We start from the raw sequence: 17,194 nt of genomic DNA, 5'->3' as shown, positions 1-17,194 counted from the left end.
ATTCCCTGCATGCTCAGAACAAGTGATAATTACTTGCTTTTATCCAGTGCTTTTCAAGCCAGAAGACACCAGAGCATTTTATAGGCCATGGGCTGGACCAGGCAGGGTACTTTGCCCCACTCTGTGAGAAGTCTTTTGCAGTCGCATGTGAATTGTGCTTCTGCTGTGACCTAGTACTTTCATCATCCCTGCTTTTGCAGGGCTTTCTATGACGTTGCTTTCCCCAAGACTATGAGCGCTGGGCAGAGCAAGCTGAAGGGCACTGTTTCTCAGACTCCTATGTGCACCTGAAAGTTAAGAGGAAGATGCTTCTAACAGTGCTCCCTGAACCAGTATTTCTCCTTGTTGCATCCAGCTTTGGTGTGTGGTTGTCAGGAATACCTCTGTGTGAGTGAGAACATAAGCTGCTCCACTTATTGCTTGGATGTAAAACATGTCAGAGCATAGCCATGTCTCTCAGTAGTGTAGGGCAAGGAAAAGAAGAATACCAAATAGTGCTTAAGTTGCAGGGGAAGGTCAGAAAAGCTAGATGAACTCCCCTCTCACTAGAGTGCACTTGAGACATTTGTTGCCATGGTTAAAATCCATATGCCATAATTGTGTTTCACTTTTCCACGAAGAGGCTGAATAATGATCTTGGGGATAAAAAGAGAGCCCCAGGAAATCTGAGTGAAATGTGTAGAACACAAAATTAGCCTCATAACCCCTCTTGCCAGAAAATCATTTTCACATATTGGGCATCCACACAGTCATATAGAGAACTAAAAAGAAACATCTGCTACTTGCCCATACAGTCTGCTTCCAACCATGAATGGAAAATAGTCTGTAGAAAATAGTAAGGGCCATGTTTAATTACACTGCATGCAGAACTGGTCTGAAGAAAGACAAGCCTCCTCTACTCTTTGCATCTCAAACACATTGGTATGTCCAACGCTTTATGAAGAGTTTGAAAACCAACACAGTTTTTCTGAGTGAACAAAAAGCACTTGAAAGCTCTACTATAGGCTGGATAAAAAAATTGACTTTGACATAATGCTGGAAAAATTGAGTTTGGCAATACTAACAATTTTAAAATATATTAAAATACATTCAGGGAACAACTAGGAAGCATGTACTCTATATTTGGGGAAGATAAAGCAGTTTTTCTATTTTCTAAGTTAAAGTCAAAGCAGAGGAGTGGCTGAGTGGGGGAAGAAGCCATTTAAAAGAACATAGTTGTGCCTGTATTAACTCAGTTGTGGGGTGGTGAGCAACACTGCCAGAACTCACAGTTGAAAAGCAGTGAGTGAAGGGGGTCATCCCCTTAATGGGACCCCTACTTGGCAAACTGTAAAGGTGATGGTTTTCTGCTTCCCATAGCCCAGAGTCAGTGGCACCAGATGAAGAGCTACCTTTCTCTGTTAGTCATGTGGTAGTTTAGAGCATGGGCAGATGGCTGGAAAGGACAGGACTGGTGTTGCTTTACACTAAACAGAGTTCCTGTGCTGTTTCTGTCTGCGTTCCCAGGCAGTTCTCATTAGCTTTCTGTCTGTCTGTCTGCCAGCTGACCTTTGGTAGTCCTTATGCCTCTAAAGCACAGATTTTCAAATCCCCTTGCAGTTGGTTCTGATAGTTGTTTGCCCATCAGTCACACAATCCAGTCCATAACCTTGCCAGTGCAGAGAAGTGGTTTCCCAATCATTCAGGTTTCCTGGGCCCAGCAGGTGCCTGCAAAGACCAGTGCTTTTACTGAGGCCCCTGGGCCCTGCCCCTACTGTCCCGGGGGTCTAGGAGGACCTGATCCAACAGCTCTGGCCTCAGGCTGGCTACTTGCCTGCAGAGGTGCAGCACTTGGGAGAGGGGCTTGTTCTTGCTCTCTTCTCTCAGTCTCCAGCAGTTTGGGATTACCCTTGCTGTGTATTAGTGGAGAGAACAGATGGAGCTCATGAAACTGGGGGGGAGGGTTAGGTTTCAATGAGATACATAATGTCCTACTTCTGGCCCCTTTGTCTTTTACAGATATTGCTTCATCCCCATATTTTTTACTAAGCTTGCGAAGATGGATTACAGAGGTCAAATCCAAAGGTGGATTACGCTGTCTCTTAGCCTGTTGTTCATACTTTATGGGCTTGTGTCTCCCCTCTTCCCTCCCAGTTGTTCTTAGGTGTGTTTGTCATCCTCAGTAAAGCACAAGCATGTGCTTTTTGGAGCCATGCAGGGAGATTGTTTCTTTTCTGCATGTTATTGTGGATGAAGAGTGAATATATTCCTTCTGATATAATTGTTGTCAGACTACGGAGAAATCTAACTTATTAAACACACATAGGGAATAATTATCTCAAATTTTCAACAGGTGTTAGACTGAAGAGCAAGACTCCTTCTGCTGTCTTTGTGGCCATTTTCCAGGATGCTTTTGGGAAAGTTCCCTCTCCAAAAAACAGGGTCTTGCCAGAGTGTGTTCAGGCTAAAATATATAAAACCAGTAAGATACTCAGATACCTCAGGAGTCAGATCAGGACTGAGACTCAAATAGGAAAGAAATACTTTACAAATTTGTGTAAAAATGTGCAGGATGCTAACAAGCCATGGTACAACTCATACAGTTGTTAAAACTCTGCTCAGTAAAACACAAGCGTGGTACACTGCAGAGGGAAGGGTTTCAGTGAAATTTATTTAGTCTGTCTTTCGTTTTTCTGCTTATTGTCAGGCTGTATTTGTGGTCAGAATGAAAATTCATGTAATCTGGTTTGCTGTGTAAACATTGTGCATATGCTACTACAGTGATCAAAAAACAACCTTCAAGCATCATGAGCATTTAAATACTATTGAGCTAATACTGGGAGAATATAGTTTTCTGAGACATTGCAAAGTTTGTAACCTAACAGCAGCTTTTCCTACATGTTTGTTAATATAAAGAAAACCTGAAGTATCATTTCTCCAGTTACAAAATAGTATGGCTATTCAGTACCCCTATGAAGCTTGCAGTCACCTGTTACAGGTGATTGGGCTTTATATTTACATTCTTGTCACATCATTCTAGTTGTTTGTGCTGAAAGTTTGACAAGGACAGTTCTGGTTTTTGGATTGGGGGGGGATTCTTTTGTGAAATACACAACTGGCTTAGAGATTCTTATCAGTTGTCTTTTCACCCCACCAGTGGGTCAGATATGTTCATGCTAGAAGGGATATGGGTACATGAAATAAGGCATAATGCTTAAAGACCAACGCTGAGATTATCAGCCCTATCCCATGAATTTGCATGTAATCTCTACTCAGTTATAGCAGAGACCATGACAGTACTAATGTCCCTCAAACTTGCTTGAGTTTGTCAGCATATTGTTAACCAGTGCAACTTTAAGGAGCTACTGGGGTCTGTTCCAAAGCCCTCTGACAGAACAAAGTCACTGGAGAATAGTGTATTGTATTTTTTGAAGCCTAAGCTGTCAGACTCCAGCAGTGTCTCACAACTAACTCCTTTCCTCATGAAAAAAGGACTTAGAGTTGTACCTCAGTGTTCCAGCATCTCACCCACTGAACCAGACCCCAGAGGCTGCCCATGAAAAAATGGCTCTTTCCCTTTTCCAGATGAAGAGCCCTGCTGCAGTCAGTCAGAATGCCACAGCTGACTGTCTTCCTCAGTCTCCAAAATAACATTCATATGCAAACTGTGCATAAAGTCGGTTGAGGGGAGAGTGAAGCTTATTAAACACCTTAAGGAAAAAATTGGTATTTTGGGGGGCTTAAGAGCATTTTGAAAGGACTCATTTGAATTACACTCTTAACAGTAACCTCTGTGACTTACCTTTATGAGTTGTGTCAGCATGTTTGCCCCCATGTCAGATTGGTCTTTTTATTTCCCCGTCTCTTCAGGCACAATAGGTTTATCATAATGCCTAGAAGAGGCAGAAGAAAGAGAAGATTCTGGTCATCTGGAACCCCTCTGATTCTCATCAGTAAAGCTATAACTCAGCCAGCCTGGCAATCTGAAGCAGCTTTTCTGAAGAGGCACTAATAACTTTAATCATTTTAGTGGGATTTTGAGGTATTGCAGCTGACTGAAAATATCTTTTTCACTGTCCGAGTGCTAAATTTCATGCAGTAAACTAGAGGAAGATTAATTTGTTTCCACTAATGTCAGAACAAATTCTGAATTTGTTCTGAGTATGAAACTGTGAAACGAGGCAGCTGTCAGTATAATTTACCCCCATCGTTGCTGTGCTGGCAGCTCATTGCAGTTTGGTGTTTGCAGCTCTTTTCCAGTTGTATACTAGTGTGAATTCTGCCAGCCTGTGTAAGTCCAAGGCACAAGTACTCTCCATTTGACCAGGAATAGGACACATGCTCTTGCCTTCAGAATTGCTCCAGCAAAATGAATCCTAGAGAGCTGCTCTCTCTCCTGCTACATCTCATATCTCTACAGCACAAGCACTGGCTGTGTCCTGGCCCCATTTGCATGTCTTCTACATTAAGCCTTTGCCTTGCTGTGTTCCTTCAAAAAAATTGTCTCCTTCCTGAACCCCACCTCAAAATTTCATCCGGATTAAAATGAAACAGTGCTGAATCTTGCGCTCCCAACTACAGATATTCACCTGCAGTGAACAGTGATACAACGCTGATAGCTTGAGTTTGGTACCCAGACCCAGATCCTGAAAAAGTGAGGGGTAAGAGAAGAACAGAATCAGTCCTTTCAGAAGAGAGGTGTTGCAAGGGGAGACAGAAAAGAAAAAGGTAGTAGTATTACTCTGTTTTGGCTCCAGCATCAGCCATGCAGTACAAGACTCACTCGATTCAGATATGTCCTTGAGCCTGGTCAATGGGAGAGGGAATTTGAGTCCCAGTATTTGCTCCAGTAAGTATTAAAAATGTATCATAAAAACCTGAATACTTATAGCAGAACTGGCAAATACTGCTACAGCAGGGGATCCTGCAGACTGATGATTAGGCATGGATTCAGGTACACTGAGAAAGGGAGGTGGCAGTACTGAGTTGTGTGTTTGTCACAGCAGTCTCAAATGGTATATGGAATATACTCAATAGGAATATACTTAAGTGCTGATGTTGGAGGGAAGGAGAAGGGATGGCTGAAGCCTGATAGAATGTTAGCGCTGGGAGTAATCAGATAAATTGATAAGGGTAGGTATGACCTCTCCAGAACCTCAGCTAAAGAAGCATGTTTATGATTTTAACCCTGGTTCCTAACATCTACAGAAGACCCAAGGCTCTAGCATAACTAGAGAGAAAGGAGTTAGCAGAATGTTTTCCCTGAGGTGTCTGTAGATCTGAAATGCATTCTGTGCCTTGCTCTGCTAGAGCCCAGATCTGGTGATACATGAGTGTGCAGAAAGATCCTCTAGCACCCAATATCCAGGTCTCTACAGCACACCAATGGCTGCAGGCTGTGCACTGGAGTGTACCAGCTTGATAGAACATTTTGGTATCAAGTGGAAACTGAGAAGCATTGAAAGAAAATGCATTCCCAGGAGGCATTGCTGAGCTGAGCTTGGAGCAGTTCTCAAAATGCTAGCACTGTGGTCTGATCATGATCATTCTGTTGAGGCCAAGTAGGGCATTATTCCAGAAAATACATTAAAAGTACTTAAACTCATGAGTTAAGCTGTTCAGCTTAAGTGGCTCTCTGAGCTTCATGTGAAAACAGTGGGATCTTAGCAGGAACAAAAGACAAGATTTGATCCATTGAGTTTTCCATGGTGTTCTTGTCCTTTCTCCTTCTATATCTGTTAGCATTTAGTGTTCTCTTTGTATTTGTGTTTCGTCTTTTTTTTCTGATCCAGATTTCCGGCTTTCTGTAACTTCTGTTTATTTATAAGTTTGCCAAGTTCTTGATGGAGGAGTTTGTCAGTTTTGCACTGAAGTGCTCTATATGACTAGAAAGTAAAAAAAAAATTGATTCTTACTCTGTTTCCTTAATAATTGACCCTTATGTGAACTAAGAAGAAACGTAGCATTTCCTAGCACTGGTTGGCCTATGACATTCCTAAGGAAACATTAACTTCCCCCATTATTCCATGACATATGGTGGTTCATGATTTCCAAGCTGAGAAATTCCAGATGAGAATTAGTACATTCCTTTCCTTTCATTGAGAGAGAGACCACGTCCTCAGCTGGCATAAGTTACTACAGCTGCATTGTTTTCAGGGAAGGGCAACCCCATGAAGATCAGTCTGTTAAAGAAACTTAGTTTATCACATTAGTCTCATATTGACAAAGACACCAAACACTTTTTCTTTTATTTTTTTCTTTAGTTTTCCCAATGTTAGTTTGTAGATACAAGGGAAGTACTTCAGGTGGTTTTTCTCCTTCAAATTCATCAGAGTAGTGGCCTCTACAGCTACAGCATCCAAACACTTTCCTGAAATGTTCATCAGGGACCACACTAAAACATTAGGAGTGGAAATCCGCCTAGTAACAGATGAGATCTGGCTATAAAATATGATAAATTTAGAACTGCTATGGCCTTGTTCTTATTCTGGTATTAAAAGTGGTTTTGTTTGGCATGAAAATAAAATGTTAGGGGCCATGCAGTTTAGCAAGGATCTGTTGGACCGGGGAGAGGACACTCATGGAATGAACAGTGCCAAAACACAGTTCTGATGAGCTCTGTTGTTGTGAGCTTGTTCCTCAAATATTTTTTCCAGCCAAAAGTTTATGTTTATATAACATATGTAGTACACTAGGGAGGCACTTTTGTAACGGAGACAGCAAAAGTGAAAATGTGAAGACCCTTTAAATTTAGGCAAAAATACGTAAGACCATTAAAATATCTTTTTTGTGGAGGGTAAAAACAGGTGAGAACTTTCAAGAATCATTTCGGCCACCTGCTGTGAAAGCCAAGGAAGTTTATTATACCATGTAGTGTTAAAAGCTAATTGAAAATAGATTAATTCTTAAAAGCTATCACTACTTAGATTAGCAAGCTGGAATCATCACCTGCCTGTTTGGAGTCCAAGCTTAATGCTTATGCCTGGAGAATATTGAGGGCCAACTGGAACAAGTGTGTCGTTTCATTGTAAGAGTATGCCTCTTACCTGATTTGCTCTACTGTAAAAAACCCTGCTGTTCATTTCCTCTGATGTGTAGGTCACACAAAATTGATCTGGCAGGCCAAAACAATTTTTTCAGTCTTGTTTATATGTATGAAATAGAAAAACATGTTATGCTGCAATTTTAATGTCTTGCTGCATCTGTGCCATCAGCCAACCTGCCTCTGTCCTTCTTGTTGGCTGTTCGGAGGCAGTGTGAAGGTAGTAGCCTCTCCTCCTCTAAGGGTGGCATGGTTGATCGGTAAAACCCGAGGGTAGGGCTCTGCAGAACTTCTGTTGCACACCTCCTGTATGACCCTGGTTAATTTATGGGAAGATTTCAAGGAAGGCTGCATGGCACTTGAACACATTCTAGCTGGTAAATTTCTGGTTGAGCCCACTGTAACCTGCCACGTGTTCCTCACACTGCCCACTCCCTAATCTTCCCTTGTTTTAGTTAACAACCCGTCAGTTCTCTCCTCTGCAAGTCTTTGCTGCCCACTGAACTCTGTAGGATCTTTCCTTTCTTGCTAAGGGCATTCTAGACAAATGTTTTGTTGTTGAGTTAATGTCTTCCCTCTGATGGAGGCTAGCTCACATAAAACTCAGTGTCTTCATGGGGTATGGGTACAAAAGCTTACGTTTAAGGATGATTTTACTGAAAGTGTTGAGAACTCCGCTCTTCCCTTGAGTGTGTGCCTGGATTTACTCCTGGTGTTTGACCTATGTTTTGCAATTTCCCCCCAGCTGATGAGTTTAGTCACTTACACAAACACAAAAATTAACATTGGTGGTGTTTATTAAATGTGAACGTGACTAAGAATAATCTAGTGAGGGGAAAATGGAGTGGCACACCAGAGCACTATGCACTGGAGAGCATTCTGCAGTGGTGTTATTTCGCTGAACAATGTTGCTGTGTTGATGATGTGAACAATTTACCAGACCCACTTGATCAGTTTCCACTTTGACAGCTTCAAAACACTGTCAGGGATGGCTCACCAGAGATTTGTAAAAGGAGAGGCACACAAGGCTTTTAGGAAGGCCAGGTAAAAGTGGAACAACACCTCCCCAGTCCTGGAGAAGATGGGGGGCAAGGAAGCTGACCTCTGATGTGGAGATACATTAATGCTTATTTATATCACAAACCATTCTCTTGTTTACCCTGACATATTTTGCAATATCTCTATTTAAGGAAGAGAAGGATCTCTTTCCACAGAGCTTTGCACTGAGCGCTAAGCTGTATTAACCTGGGTAGCAGCAATGGTATATCTGGCTTAATTAGGAATGAGACTGTTTAGTCATTTGAGGACTGCTGTGCCTAGGCAGAGCTGAAGAGGTAAATCAGAGTGAATTCCACATCTGTGCAGACACATGGACAAGCCAATGAGATATTTGTGTAAATGAGCATACACTGATTATCACTAATTTTTTGTAGTCAGTTTGCTTAGTTGTTTCTTCAGCTTCTATTTTTTAAGCCTTATTAATTTCAAAACTGCCCATAACTAAGGTCTGAATCCTTTGTGTAATAATAGCTTCTGATCATGATGGAGTTCTAGCATGGATTAAATTGTGGTTTTATTCTTTCTTTTTCTTCCTTTTTTAGCATCGTAGACAAAGAAGTGTCATTAATGGCAGAAATTGATAAAGTTAAAGAAGAAGCCAGTAAGTAAAAAAATACCCAGGGAACTTTTGAAATAGTCGTGGAAGCATTTGTTTTCTGTGGCAGAAAATTACACAGTACATAAATTTGGTTAGGAGCATTCCAGCATATTTTATTGTATATATATACGACCAAATAAGTCTTTGATGTTCCAGGATAGCTTCTGTAGTTTCTATCTATAAAGATTGTACATCAGAATTTCAATATTGTGAAATTAAGGTAAACCAAAAGTTCATATGAAGTTAGATTTAAATTATTTATTGCTTCTGCTTACTTGATCAGCTTTTTTTTATTTCTATGGTTTGTCAGTTACTTCATTTCCATTTCTTAATCACTCTTTGCTTGCTTATATTATATATATGAGTTAGAACACTGGAAATTACTAGGGGAATAGGTTATTGTGTGGCCTTGCACAGCTCTAAGGGATAGTGATCAAGCTTATGAATTAGAACAATAACAAAATCAAAAAACAGCTGTTTACTGGAATCTGTTTTCATAATAATCTGCGGGAGTTGATCTGATTCCAGGCTTTCATGTCATCTCTGTTTTTTGCAAAGGTAAGGTATATATATTCTGGTTTGGGGGGAAAAAGAGCAAGATGAGCAGTGTGTTAGGGTACCGCAATATCTGTCTTATGCCCCAGCTGAGATATGGTGTTCATGGCCCAGTAATCAAGGGGATGTGTTTCAACAAAAAGCACTAAGCAAGAAACTGAAGAATAACCAAAGTATTGTTAGAATTATATTTTGCCTGGCAGATGAAAATATCAGTGCTATGTATGCATATAATCCTTTTATTGGTTTGTGAATTTAAGGTCCTTCCAAGGAGGGTCACAAATATATGTAACATTCTTGAATGCTTCATTTGCATTTAGAACTCTCAGTTCACAAATGTAAACCAGTTAAATTCTTCTTAAAAAAAAAAATCTAAATCCTCCATTGCTAACTAAGTCTCTTGCAGTTGTATATGCATGGAAACTAAAAGGTATGGGTTGTTACAGCAAAGATTGGCATTAGTTTGTGTTTGGAATTGTGTCTGCTAACTTTTCTGGTAGTAACACAAACTAGATGTGGATTTGGAGTTCTGTGTTATTCTGGGGAGTTGTGGATGGAAACATATCAGTATCTTTTTGGTTACCTGCAGAGACCAGGTAGCCATAGTCACCTACAGGGCATGCACTCACTCCCAGGAAAACTAATGGTAAAATTCCCATTGATATCAGCAGACCTGGATCTAAGTCCTAACTGCATAAACAAAAACATATTTTGAAAATCCACCGTCCGGGACTGATGGTATCATAGGACCCCTTCATTAATCCTGGCCAGATATAAGTAGTAACTTTTGTGGAAAGTAAACCTAATCCTTATCTACAGGCTCACGAAGTGCTGCATTTGCACATGGCAGGATCCGTTTCCCTGCTTTCATGCCGACTCCACACGTGACACTGGATGACCCCTGTACCTGTCGTTAACAGTGTAGTTTCTGCTGTCTCAAGGCTGGTGTAGGCTTGTAAAGTTCCTTCAGAACTTTAGGCAGAAGTTGTTATAGGACTGTAACATGCTAACCAAGATTTACATTATTATTTATTTTCACATCTCTTTGCTGCATTGGAGGACTATTTTACAGTGGGTAATCTTACTCTTACTGTCAATACTGGGAAAATTTCCAAATATGATAATTTCAATTAAAAAAAAAAAACGGATATTTGGCTGGCATCTCACACGGAAATAGGTTCCAGTATGAGGTGAGATCGTATGGTTTGGGCAGTCACTTCAGCAAAAGGGATGCTGACCTTGGGGAGTAACGATATTAGCATATCCTAAAATAAGCAATAAAGTAGAACTGTTGGACAAAGCAAAAAGAACTAGTAAACTGTTCATTTAATCTGATAAAAGTTACTCACTTGTAGACCATATTCCACAAAAATGAAATTAAAAGATCAGCTAGAGAGAGACATACACACCTGTTCTTAGCATAAGTAATAGCATAGGCACAAATTTACCAACAGGGCTAAAAGAACTGTAGACACCCTCTGCCTTCCCTGCCCTGTATGACACATGCTTCTCTATCATACGGTTTGGTTGCTCCCACACAGCTGTACAGCCACAGCTCTGTCCCCCTGTGCCTGCTGGACCATGCTGTACTTGGTGAAACACTGGAACGGGTAACCCAGGGAGCTGGTAGATGCCCCATCCCTGGCAACATTTCAAGGTCAGGGTGGAGCTCTGAGCAACCTGATATAGTTGCAGTTGTTCCTGCTCACTGCAGGGGGGGTGGACTAGATGACCTCCAAAGGTCTCTTCCAACCTAAACTATTCTATCATTCTGTAATACTTTCAAAAGAAGGTGCCATCTGATTAAATAAATTATAATGGGTTGAGAAATAAACTCTCTGTGAAATATCATTAATTCTCACCCCTAAAAATGGCATTACAAAGTATAAGCCTGTTAGGTGGCTTGCCAAGTCTGCTCTGGAAATTTGTGGCAAAAGAAGACAAAGCAGCTAAAGTCTCCACAGCTGTAATGGAGTCTGGCCTTAGGATAGTTTACAACAACTACCACTCACCCTGCATGTAGACATAAGCTCTACTCAAAAGACTATGATTGTTATTATTTTACATTTATATACTATCTTTCCTCTTTGCCATAACTGTGGATCCCACCAGCCAATTCATCAGTTGTTGCTTTTACATTGAGTCACCACATAGGTAACAGTTTGCATATATTTAATTTTCCACCAAAATTGTAATGTTTTAATATCCTTCATGTAAGTGGACTCCTGCTTTGTGGTTCAGAGTTAATCTTTTCCTATAAGAACATAACTATTCACTCCTTCCGTATAGAAAATATACCAGGCGGGAAGTAGTGAATATTTAGTATTTTTTCATGAAGACTTTCGCCTTTGTAATGCTGCTTTGCAGCATTGTAGAATTGGCAACTGTGTACATTCTGTACTTGAAAGCAAAATTGATAAAATATAGCAAGTCAACAGGCTGTTGACTCAGTGTAATGCTTCTTTCCATGTCTCCATGGAAGTCTCCCTGGTTTTGTGCTTAAAAATAAAACACTAGAAAACTCAGAACAACATGTCTCTGCCCCTGTTTCTCTAAATGTTGAAGGATTGGTTTAACTTTGGTTTTTGACAGCTATCCCATTTCCAGATCTTTTTCAACATCAGTTCAGTTAAATATGCTGATTGACTTAATCTATGCAAGCAGCATACTGGAAGTCCAGTTGCAGTTGGGGGTCTGAGATGTGTGTATTTGTCTCACATGTGATGTACAGTGTTAATGCCCAAAGAGTAATGAATTACAGAGCAATTTACGTTCCTAGCATTAATTAATGACTATTGGTATTTGGCAGTGGAAATCCTGACTGCTCGGCAGAAAAAAGCTGAGGAGCTGAAGAGACTGACGGACCTAGCCAGTCAGATGGCTGAAGCACAACTGTCTGAACTCAGGGCTGAAATTAAGGTCAGGCATTCACTTTTGCTTGGGTATTTTAGCCATTTGTATAAATCCAAGAAAGAGCTGTCAGGTTAATGTGCCCAGGCTGTGCATTCCTGCTATGGCTCAAAGGGTAACTAGCTTTCTAAGGGGAAAGCATACCTTCCTAAAGCATTATAGCACCTCTGAGCAGTGAACCAAGACACTGTCAGAGAAGCATAAGCTATCCCCTCCTAAGTGGAGCAGTGGGGAGTTTTGCTGTTTGTGTATGATTTATCAGACCCAGTTAACAAGTAAATCTGATAGCTTCAGGTTCAGTGATCAAGTGCTTATACTGCAATGAAATGACCCACTTCCCAAGTGCGGGAGTGATCCACCCATTGCTGAGCTGTCAGACATGTAATTTGGTAAGGATGGGAAAATACTTGGTTCTGCATAGAGACCCTGTGTACAGGGCAGGGTCAAGAGTTTGCTGAGTCTTAAAAGTGAACTTAGGATAAGCATTGATTGGTTTCTATGCCATCCATATAGTCTTTTGCTCAGAATGCCAATTGCTGTTAACTTGTCTGTATTGTTGCAGCACTTTGTGAGTGAACGGAAATATGATGAAGAGCTGGGCAGGTCTGCCAGATTTTCCTGTGATACAGAACAGCTGAAGACCCAAATTCAGCTCTGTGGAGAAAGTAAGTGCTGGTGATTTCTCACACCAAAGTTCTCAGAACATAGTGTTCCACATACCTATTCAGGAAATGCCATCAGAAAGAATGGCATGTGTACTGCCAGCGTGTGTGTGCCGGACACGAGTGGTATATCTGGATGCAGCAGGCTTGCCAACATGCACAAGTCAACTTTGCATGTTAGACTCTGTACATGTGCTGCACAGTCCACCCGCATGTGCACAGTGCCCTCTTTGTCAGAGATTTCCAGGGTATTGCTCAGATTAGTTGGAGTTTTCCATCTGAACAGGATTTCCAAGTGGAACTAAAAGTCAGATGGGGGACCACTCAAATTCAGTAATTTATGAACAACTAGTAAACTGGAAACTTCTCTGTGTGAGCATAATGTTATGAGACCAAATCTCTCCTGCTAGGAAGTAACTCCCCAGCTTTATAATAGTATTCTGTGGGTTTTTCAGGAGCTAAAGGTAGTCCCAAATGTTCCTGTTTCCAAATCATCTGCCCTTCTACTTGGAAATTCAGGTTCATTTTCTGCTCCAAGTATCACGTCCCTGTTGCAAAATAGGAGATAGCCTGTTTCTCATCTCTGTCATGTTTTTTTTCCCTAAAAAAAGTAAATGCTTTGCCCCAAATGTTCCGCTGTCCCATGAGATCCCATCAGTACCATCTACTCAGAAGAAAAACGGTTAACACAGTACTGAACTAGTGCATCCTGGAGGAAGAAAAACAATTTCAGGAAGAAAAATAATTAACATTTTTAAGGAGTTACTAGAAATAGGGAAAAAAAATGTCACACAGTCTGCCAGTACAGTCTTCTGACTGCATAGCTAAAGAACTGACTCCTTTGAGGCGTAACCAGTCCAATTCACTAGACCGTAAGAATTGCTTTTGCAGAACACTTTGAAGATCCATCTAACCCCATATCCTGTTTCTCACTGAAGCCAACCCAGGATGTTTCAAAAGAAGGCATAAGCTTCCTAGTAATGCATCTAATTGTTCACAGTCACCTCATAGACCCTATCTCATACCCTGAAGCTTAAGAGATTGAAATTCTGTAAAGATTATCCTGGCTAATATAACCACAGCTGCTATTGATACAACTATAGACTATTTTTCTTTAAACTCATTGAACTACTTTCCTAAATAACTTCCAGCTGCAGTTAATTCTGCAAGGTAATTATTTATACCTCATTTCAGTAGGGCATTACTTAAGCATGGTTTGATGCAGGCCTGTTGAGATCAGGTCAGTGAAGTCAAAAGAACAGCTATTAGCCAGGAAGCAGTGTCACCTTACAAATGACTGACAGTGCACTGGCTGTCTGAGGAACTTAGCTCTAATCTGCCCTCAGTGACCTTAGATGGGCAACTGATGCTGTTGGCATGTCTTTGATAAGAGCTCTTCAGTGCAAAAGATGTTTCTTTTTGGAGCATCTCACAATGAGGCCCCATACCTTGCTAGGAGCCGCAAATACTCCTCAAACAGAGATTATACCAGGCCTATAGCTAAGAACAGCCACTCTTGAGGGCTTTAACAAAAGCAATAACTAAAACCACAGAACTTGTGCAAAGAATGCCTGACAGTGGGCTGTACGCCTTCCTTGTACATCTTTTTTGTTAAAAATATATTTTTATGACAAGCACCTGGATTTTTATATGGGGTTCCATGTACAGCAGTCTGTTTTAGACAAGAGAGAGCAGTAGAATTCAGTGACAGCTGGGCTCACTGAACTTAGGACAGAAAATTCAGTTCATTGTGCAGATCATTGTGTTGGTTTTCTACCTAGTGGGGGAAATAGCTGATGTTGGTGCAAGTGAATAAGAGCCTCAAAAAAACTAAAAGATGATGCTCAGTTGATACAATTGTTCCGCATCTTTCTCTGTATAAAAAGTGGAAAAATAGAAATACCTCTTCAATAAAACAACAGGTGTCTCATTGAAGTGAGCCTCTGGTTTGTCATCTGCACCAGAAGGAAAGAGGAAAATTCCATAATCACAAAAATCAGAACAGCAGATTAAGATCAAGAACTTTACTTCAATAGCGTCAGAGTCGTCTTTGGGACTGACAAGGGGCCATTGCACAGAAGCAGGCAGCTTGAAGAGCTTGTGGAAATGCAGAGAGGTAGGAATCAAGGGTTTGTTCGGTGCACTTCACATCCAGACATGGAAGTGAATAAGAAATCAGGCAGTCTCAAAATACTAAGAAGTACGGAGCAGGAATATACTGAGATGAGCAATAATGGTTCCTGACGGTGCTGACTGTTGTGATCTACATGAAGTGAATTAGTGCACTGCATTCAGTTCCAGTTTTTATAGATATTCATGGTACAGAAGAACCTTTGTTAACCACCTCTTTAGCGACAAATGCGCAACATGCACTAGACTTTTTTTTTTTCTTAAAAAATACTTCAACATACTAAGGAAGCTCTCATGGCTGTTACCTGTGTTGTAGCTGTGTATAGGCAGCAAACGTAAGCCTCTTCAGCCTCCCATGATAAAAGAATAATTTGGAATCGAATTTAGTCTATGGTGTCTGCAGGCACTACTTCCTTTGGCCTCAAGCAGTCAAGAGAGTTGCTGGCGTACCACTCTTTTCCTTCCCATGTTTCTTCCTTTGTTGCCTGAAGACTCCCCCTAGGAGCATTATTGATAGGACAGCAGTGCGTGGGGCAGTCCTGACAGCACATGTGTTCAGCTCAACTGGTTAAAAGTTCACAAGCAAACCAACAGGTGCAATGAATTTTGAAAAGTTTTCTTGGATTACCAAAGCCTACCCTTCTGCCAGGCTCCTTCCAGTTTTAGCGCAGTTCCACCACATTGACTCTGTTGTTTCCAGAAGTGCTTCAGGTGAGGCAGTTTCACAGAAGTAAAACACTATGGCCTAATTCCAACCCAATTTATCTAGCTTACTTCATTATTTAAAGTAAGGCTGGAACAATCCTACCAGAATTAACTGTAAGCAGGGTAAGAATACAGCCTTATGTTTAGATGTTGATCATATAACTGCTAACACAGAAATTTTTTTTATAGTTTCTCACCCAAAGAACAACTATTCCTCAAGAACACCATGTAGTTCAGTGCTGTCTTCAATGACCTCACATGCAACAACTGGCAAGCAAAATACGCACACCCGAAAGTCCTCTAGTAATGCCAAGAACTCTGATAATAAAACAGCCAGCACTAAAGTACAAAGTCATCATTCTTCCAATCCTACAGAATCTTCTTCCCAAGGAATTCTGACAAACAAGCAGGTAAGTAAATTATTTTAAAAATTTCAGAAAAAGATGCAGCATTGAAAGTTGCTAAAATAAAATTAAATACTGGTTTGCAGTCTGTATACTTCATTAATAATTTTCGAAAATATGCAAGTATATGTTTTCCAACTTCATTTTCAAGGCAGTGTGAACATACAAAGTGGAACTACCAGAAATGCGAACCAGCAAATACTGCTGTGTGGTGTTCCGAAATGACGAGTGGCAATAGACGGAAAATTTTTAAAAACCCTCCATAACAGCCAATTGCCCTACATGCTACAATGGAGAAACATTTATTCCTGATCCTTGACAAATGATCTGTTGATGTGCTGTTGAAGCATGATTATTAGATAGACTTTGAAAGTGGAATCCTGCCAGGTTTAAAAGCATATTATTTCAGAAGCTGAATAATACAGCATATAGTATTGTGCTATACTGGTAGCTATTTCACTGTAAGAGCACCTTAGAATGTCCTTGTACTGTTGTGCTTAGGTAAAGCCGCCACTGAAGCTGGTCTGGATTTTGTAGGCTCAGGTAGGTGCCTGCAGAGAAACGAAGGAGCACTATGTAATGTCAGTGCATGTATGGAATCAACTGCCCTGGCAGTCATGCAAGTAAAGCAATTCAGCCGCTTCCCATGAAGGATCAAAGCTTCCTCTGAGTAAGCTATCACAGTGGACATCTCTCCCACCACGTGGATTCTAAACTTGACTTTAATTTACATGCAAATTTCTGTTCTTCCTGCAGTCTTACTGTAGTATTTACACAATACTTTCCTAGGAAAGGTATTTTTGAGATTTTGGAAAAAATAAGTCAGTATCAAGTTCTTCAGTGCTTCTTAACTGCTGCTGTTGAGATGTCTAGTATTTCATCCCCTTTTCTGTATTCTCTTGAATCATGGCAGATTTTAACTTGGCATCAGTGGTGAGCCTGCCATCAGTATTTCCAGGCTGCTCAGATGTAGCATGTTACTCATAGTTGAGTTTTTAAGCATTATAAATAGGGACCTCTGGCAACAATTAAAACTGTATCGTGTTTTGACTCTCCTAGTTACACTGAAAATTTTGTTCTGCAATTTTTGTTAATTCTGATTGCTGTTTTTCTTGTCATGTTGGAAGGGTTCACATTATCTAAAATCTAT

At 40.6% G+C, this 17,194-nt stretch overlaps 1 protein-coding gene across 8 annotated transcripts in view; it reads left to right on the top strand.

The window, feature by feature from the left end:
* SPATS2L (spermatogenesis associated serine rich 2 like) overlaps window positions 1-17,194 on the top strand; it is an 83,855-nt gene that overhangs the window by 65,207 nt on the left and 1,454 nt on the right. For all 8 annotated transcript variants that reach the window (XM_075093826.1, XM_075093828.1, XM_075093829.1 and 5 more), the window contains 4 exons: window positions 8,623-8,681; window positions 12,043-12,152; window positions 12,706-12,808; window positions 15,830-16,050. In XM_075093826.1, coding sequence (XP_074949927.1) covers window positions 8,623-8,681; window positions 12,043-12,152; window positions 12,706-12,808; window positions 15,830-16,050 — 493 coding nt within the window. The remainder of the gene's footprint in view (window positions 1-8,622; window positions 8,682-12,042; window positions 12,153-12,705; window positions 12,809-15,829; window positions 16,051-17,194) is intronic.

The sequence above is a fragment of the Phalacrocorax aristotelis genome, chromosome 5 (genome assembly GCF_949628215.1).
Source record: "Phalacrocorax aristotelis chromosome 5, bGulAri2.1, whole genome shotgun sequence".
Classification (NCBI taxonomy): domain Eukaryota; kingdom Metazoa; phylum Chordata; class Aves; order Suliformes; family Phalacrocoracidae; genus Phalacrocorax; species Phalacrocorax aristotelis.
Note: the sequence above shows the minus strand (reverse complement) of the source record. Positions and strands in the feature narration are given on the sequence as shown.